General features: G+C 35.7%; 1 protein-coding gene across 1 annotated transcript in view; it reads left to right on the top strand.

The window, feature by feature from the left end:
• Positions 1-2,224, top strand: part of LOC104163508 (TBC1 domain family member 22A-like) — a gene marked incomplete at both ends in the record, with an annotated part of 25,769 nt that extends 23,545 nt beyond the window's left edge. The window contains one exon of the mRNA XM_009702536.1: positions 2,154-2,224. Coding sequence (XP_009700838.1) covers positions 2,154-2,224 — 71 coding nt within the window. The remainder of the gene's footprint in view (positions 1-2,153) is intronic.
• Positions 2,225-6,787: the final 4,563 nt, after the last annotated feature.

Below are 6,787 nucleotides of genomic sequence, written 5' to 3'. Positions count from 1 at the left end.
AGAACAAACAATGACTTGAATCAAAAACATGTTAGGAGGTTTTTTTTTCCAGTTTTTCCTCTGTGTCAGTGTATTTTGACTCTTTCAAGGATTTGGAATCTTGTAGAAAAGAAAAGCTTCTATTAATGAATCTTATTTTTGTCAAATTCAATAGTATTTTAAAGCTTGTGGACAAAAGACAGTTTCATTGTTATAAGAAAGTCATTCTTTTTCTTTAGACTGGATTCAAGACTCGATAGACACATTCACTTTGATATGATGGGCTTTTAACATCTTGTTTCTTAATATCTGTTCTTTTTCTCTGCTTTTCTGAGTTTCTGCTCTGTTTTGATCCTAATGCAGCATCTGGTCACTGTTTTGCTTGGAGTTTGGTGACGTAGCCTCACTGTTCAAAGTGAGATCTCTGTGCAACTGCTGTTGTCTTGGCTGAGCCTGCTGCCCAAAGTGAGAGGGAAAACATAATTCATTGAATGTGTATGTCCAGTACTGTAAAGTTTTGCTTACTTCAACAGTTGTTGGTAAGCCCATGTCTGTTTGGAATAGTCATGATTGGTTTGAAGTGACCACCATAAAACCACTCATCTACCTATGACCATAACAGTCTTTCATTTCTGTCTCCTACTAATTTACCTCTCTCTTTTCTTTAAGAAAGAGGTGGAAGTATGAATTCATCCAGATAGACTTTTATTATTTTGTTCTCATGATTTCTTTAACTTCATATTAATGCTGTTATCTCATTTTAAGACAAAATGAATTTTGCAAGTATAATTTTTGCTAGCATGTATCTAAAGTAAAAATAGGTCATCTTAATGATCAGCTAACTTCATACTGCGAAATCCAGGTTACTAGAGCTTTTTGTTTGCTTTAGTTGATACTTCTTTGAGAAACTTTAATTGCTAATTAATTTTTTTTGCATTAACTATTTAGCATCAATAAGCTTTTTAAATCACATTCCCTTTTCTTGGAATATATTTTTTAAAATGTTGTACTGGTTTCAGTGGACTATGTTTTCATTCCTGGTTAAAAATAGTTGTGAATGTGTCTAGAAATAATTTGGTCTATGATAACATGCCATGCCTGACATGGTAATTTGCATTTCTTGATATTATAGATGTGCATTTGTTTCAGAGTAGTAGGAGGAGGGTGGGGGTGGGAGGATGAAGGCAGATGTTGCTAATAGGAGTCCTTATCTTAACAAAAAATAGAACATGCATCTATAAATGTCCAAAGTTAGTCAGTTGTGATATCCACTCAGAAAGTTCTTACTGTAATTGCTTTCTTCTGTGCTTTGTTTTCTTGGGGTACGTAGATAGACAGAATGTTTTTAAAGTCTTTGTCAAAGTGTAGAATTTGGAAAATAAATACATATGATAGAGACCAAATTTGTGGGAATATACGTAGTTAATTCATATATATAAAAAAATTGGAATAAGTATACAAAGTAAAATGTAGAATTTTGGGCTATATTCTTTAGTGGGTTGATAATTTGAACTTGTGCAATTTCAACCCATATTTTCTACTCAGGGTAAGAAGAGAAAGAGCTACAAGTGACATGTCATAAAAATATTATCTTTTAGGGACACTGTGATGCTTCTTTTGTCTTTGTTTTCCATGATTTTTCTATAATTTCTTTCTACATGATAAACAATTTTCACAAAAAACATATGAAGTCCCACAAGTTGGTTTAGCTGAGTGTGGTATCTGACAAGCAGCTATCAAGACAAAGGAGTACAACATGAAGAATGAGAATATGACATGGGATTAAATTCCAGCATTCAGACTTAAAGTATCATTCTGTTTCTGTAACTGCAAATCTCATTTTTAATTGGGATTTGTGTAAGTGTATTACATGATAAGCCTGAGTATCTCTTGCATGTTAATGTAAGACATGTATACTAAAATGTAATGCTGAAAACCACTCCAGAAAGTTACTGTATCACAGTCGGTACCGATTTAGCACAAGTATCCTTATGGATAGTAATTATCCAGCTTTTTATTAATTTGTTAGAATTGTCATATAATTCTGATTTCATTGGACTTTATAAGACAACTTGATCATTGTTGTAGACAACTTTATGCTAATTTGAATATATATGTATATATTAATTGATAGTAGTTTCCTTATTTCTCATAAAATACTTCTCTTTTAATAGAAGAGTTACGGAAATTGAGTTGGTCTGGCATTCCCAAACAGGTTCGTCCAATTGCATGGAAGCTTCTTTCAGTAAGTTGTATTTTTTTTTCTTCTTCCTCTGCATTTAGTAGTAATGTTTTTTTCAAGCATTGCAAATAATTTTGCTTGAGTACTAACTCATCAGTGATACTTGAAAACACTGTGTCTTGTTGCTGAATTGTAATGAAAATTCTTCTCTTTTGCTCAATTTCAAGATTAATTTGTGAAACTGAAAGGAACGGAGTGAGAAGTAGTAGTGAATCGTATCGGCTGTATATCTTTATTTTTCAGGATGACTTTGTATGAAAGAAGGGCTTATGTGATAACAGTGGCCTCTTTCAACCAATTTTGATGGAGTGGTGGAGAGTTCAAAAACAAGTACATTCTTACAGTTTTCTTGAAAGCAGGCACACAGAGTAAAAGAAGCCTATCATGTCCTACAAAAGGCTTCATTTTGAATTCACATTAAAGTAACTGCAAGAAAGGATTAACGCTGTACTGAGGAAAAGGTGTGATGGGATCTTACAGGGTTTTTGACTGATTTTTCTATAGTGAATTAAGATTTACAAGTCTGAACTGCTGTGATCTGTTACCTTGTTGCATTGGCTCTCCTGTGGGTCAGTTCAGGGAGACAAGCTAATTGAAAAGCTAATCACTTTTTTATGGTGTGAGGTTTTTGACTGACTGACCTCCCTGAACTTTGCGTGGTGGTCAGCAGAGTTTGCAATGGCAGCACCTTGGGAATAGATTGACTGAAATACCATAAAACAGCACACAGAGGTGTTTCACTCAGGCATCAAGGACAAGCTTGTGAGAATCCTGGATTCACGGGGTTTGGTGTTACAGAACTGGATTTTTTTAATCTTGGTGTCTGCACTGTTTTTAAAAAGGTTCTTCTGCAAAAATACAATGTATTCCTCATAGGAGTATTTTTCATGTCAATCTTTTCAGCTATAATACTTGCAGTGGCAAATGGTTGTGCATTTTAGCTGTTGTTTGTCTGCCTCTGGTTGGGAGAAGAGCTTGTGAAGATGTTTGTATTGAAAAGAAGTAAAAATCTCATGCTGTCTACTCTCTAGAGACTATGAAAGACACTTTATCAGCAAATCTTCATGCATTTAAGAACTGTTTAAAATTCCGAGTTATACACACAACGGTTTAAGACTATTGAATTTTTCAGAGAGACTTAAATAGCTCTGCTTTTTATAGAGTAATTCAGCGGGGAATGGGAAGTATTTACTTCAGACTGAGACTGATTTCCAGTGACGGAAAGTCACTGCTGATGAGTTCTACTGAATTTGCAGCTTAGTTCCTTCTAATGCTAAATGCATCCAACTTCTTAATGGTAGATATTCCAACATCCTGTTGTAACTGAAATTCAACATGCAGTGTACAATTTATTTTAGTTCTGTTTGCAAAGCTGTTGTCTGAGATTTTGGTAATGAAAAGAATTGGAATTATGCAAAAGACAACTGGAATCACTTTCTTACTTGAAAGTAAGGGCATGGGCTTTCCATGAGCTTCCGCTTCATTCTGTAAGTTGATTTTAGCTTAGTATTTCTGAGATTCCCACTATATAGAAATTCTGAAGTGTAGAGTTCCTGTGTTCTGTTGTTTTAACCACTTCAGTTCAGGATTCATTCCAGTTCAATTCTTATCTTCGACTGTCTTGCCATACCTCTGCAAAGAAACTGTCTTCAGGTTATTTTGTTTTAACTTTAAAAATTAAGTGGATTTTTTTTCCTTTGAGTAAGAGACTTCCAAAAATGTAGTGTGGGTTTTTTCTGTCACCAAATAGCAATATGTTGAAAGTTCTCAGCTTTTGTTATATAATTCTTATCATGATTTCTTATCTGCTAAGTGGTCCTCAATTAATACATTTTAGAAATCCAAAGACAAGTCATTTAGTAATCATTATTTTTCTCTACTGTAAGGCAGCAGCTTGTTTCATCTTCTTCCCAAAGTGGGGAAGAAAAAGTGCTTTGAGTATTTGTGGTCATGAACTGCATGGTGCTTTAATTAATTTTTAAGTCAAGTTAGTTGTTTAAACATGTTACCTACTGCTAATGTACATCCCAGGTAGGAGGGGGCAATGTGATAGTCTTTTGTGCTGTAATGCATGCTCATAGCTACTGGGGAGATAAGTGTACAAAAGCAAAACTGTTTTGGTTAGAGATCAGCTACAAAACCAAAAAAGATCAGAAAACCAAAGAAACCAAAGCATAGTTTAGAGCTAAATTAAAGCTGGATGTGTTTGTTTTGGAATTACTCAAAGTCTTATTAAAAAGCCCAAACTATGACTTATTTGGGGAACTGAGTATAATTGGTAGCATCTGAGGCAGAAGGTGATTGTCTTGTTTGTAAAATCACCGTTGAAGTGGGAATTTTTAAATATGATTTAAAAAATTTAACAGTTGAGATATTTGTTAGGTTAATAGTATTAATGTGTATGAATACAGTTTTTCATAGGGAAAGCATATGAAAATCAATGCTCAGGGGCTGTTGTTGTTATGCTTGTCTACTCATAACAGTATATAAAAAAAAAAGACAGTTTATTTTTAAAATACAGCAAAAACATTAGGTATACTTTACCTAAACAGCAAACAGAACTATTCAAGCTCACTTGTCTTGAATAACAAAACTGAAGATATGGTTGCAAAAGTCTTTGGAGGAAATTAATGAATAAACGGATTAAATGTTCCACCAATTTATTCCTTGATGATATGTTGCAAGCCTTTCCAACTTTTAAAAATAAAACCTAATTTATAAAGTGAACAGGAAACAAGACATGTCCAATTGAAAGATTACTTCAGTCTTTGAAACTGAATAATGGCGAAAAGACTTGCTGAGAAAATATCAGTATCCTTTGAACAATCGCATTTGATCTCACAAATGAATTCTTTTCTAATGGAACTAAGATATCCTACAGGAAAAAAAAACACAACTGTTGAGAATAAACAGAAGGCAGAATGCAATATTTAACTTAATACAAAACACTGGGACAGGGTATTAAATGTCAGACTAAGTCTTGAGGCAAAAGTGAAACTGGTGCAATTTAAGGTACCTGGAACCACGCACAGGTCAGTACATCTTAAAATACATGGGTTTTCCAAAGCAAGTACTGCTTAAAGTATCTGGAATGTGTTATGGTTTCAACTTATTGTTGTCATTTTAAGCTAAGAAATTAAAATATAGGGGAAAAACACTTTAAATGCTTTTAATATAGAGATATTTTCAAAGAAGTCTATTGATGTTTTAGCATGGTGTGTATTTTTTGTTTTTCCTTAAACGTTGAGCAAAACAGAAGTTACAGAAATGGTATATGTTGGGTTGTTGCAGGAGGGTGATGGAACCTATGTACTTATTCTGAGTGTTTAATTAGCAATTTTAGCATGTTAGATTTACCCTTTCCATTTTTGCTTGTAGTGTTTAGGACTGAATAAGAAAGTTGTTTTTGTGGTTAAATGCACAGCACTTTCAGTTACTTGTGGTGGCTATGGCTCATTGTGCAAATATATGCTGTACTTCTCATAACATCAAAAAAAATCCTATACTATTTTTGCTAAGGAAACTTAAGTTCTGTGGGTCAGGGAATCCCAAGCACTAAAATACAGACTGGGTGGAGAATGGATTAAGAGCAGCTCTGAGGAGAAGGACTTGGGGGTGCTGGTTGACTCAACATGACCCAACAATGTGCACTTGCAGCCCGGAAAGCCAACTGTATCCTGGGCTGCATCAATAGAAGTATGACCAGCAGGTCGAGGGAGGGGATTCTCCCCCTCTACTCCACTCTGGTGAGGACCCCCCCCTGCAGTACTGCCTTCAGCTCTGGGGTCCTCAGCACAAGAAGGACATGGACCTGTTGGAGTGAGTCCAGAGGAGGCCACAAAGAAGATCAGAGGGCTGGAGCACCTCTCCTGTGAGGACAGGCTGAGAGAGTTGGGGTTGTTCAGCCTGGAGAAGAGAAGGCTCTGGGGAGACCTTAGAGGAGCCTTCCAGTACCTTAAGGAGGCCTACAAGAGAGCTGGGGAGGGACTTTTTCAAGGGCATGTAGTGATAGGGTGAGGGGCAATGGCTTTAAACTGGAAGAGGGTAGATTTAGATTAGCTACAAGGAAGAAATCCTTCATGGTGAAGGTGGTGAGGCAGTAGAAGTAGTTACCCAGAGAGGCTGTGGCTACCCCATCCCCGGAAGTGTTCAAGGCCAGGCTGGATGGGGCTTTGAGCAACCTGGTCTAGTGGAAGGTGTCCCTGCCCATGGCAGAGGAACTGGAACTAGATGAAGGTCCTTTCCAACCAAACTATTCTATGAGTCTATGATTTCTGACATAAATTTGATTTCTCTGTTTTGCTAATTACTATTAGTGTGGTGATAGCTGTTATTGTGGAAGGAGAGCTTTTGTAATATTGCCAAGAAATACATTAACTGGACTTGACTAGTGAATAATATGAATATTAGATTTTTCTTATTGTCCTGGATGTCCAGATCTCCTTCAAAGCCATTTATCTTTAGAATGATTCTTATACAAAGTATTTTTTCAGGACTGATATGTATGCAAAATATGAACTACTGTTCTTTTTTGCAGTGTGTCCTGATTTGGCTAAAACAGGGCTA

This window comes from Cariama cristata, unplaced genomic scaffold, assembly GCF_000690535.1.
Source record: "Cariama cristata isolate BGI_N322 unplaced genomic scaffold, ASM69053v1 scaffold18726, whole genome shotgun sequence".
Taxonomy (NCBI): domain Eukaryota; kingdom Metazoa; phylum Chordata; class Aves; order Cariamiformes; family Cariamidae; genus Cariama; species Cariama cristata.
The sequence above is the reverse complement of the archived record's forward strand: the minus strand, read 5'-3'. Positions and strand labels throughout refer to the sequence as shown.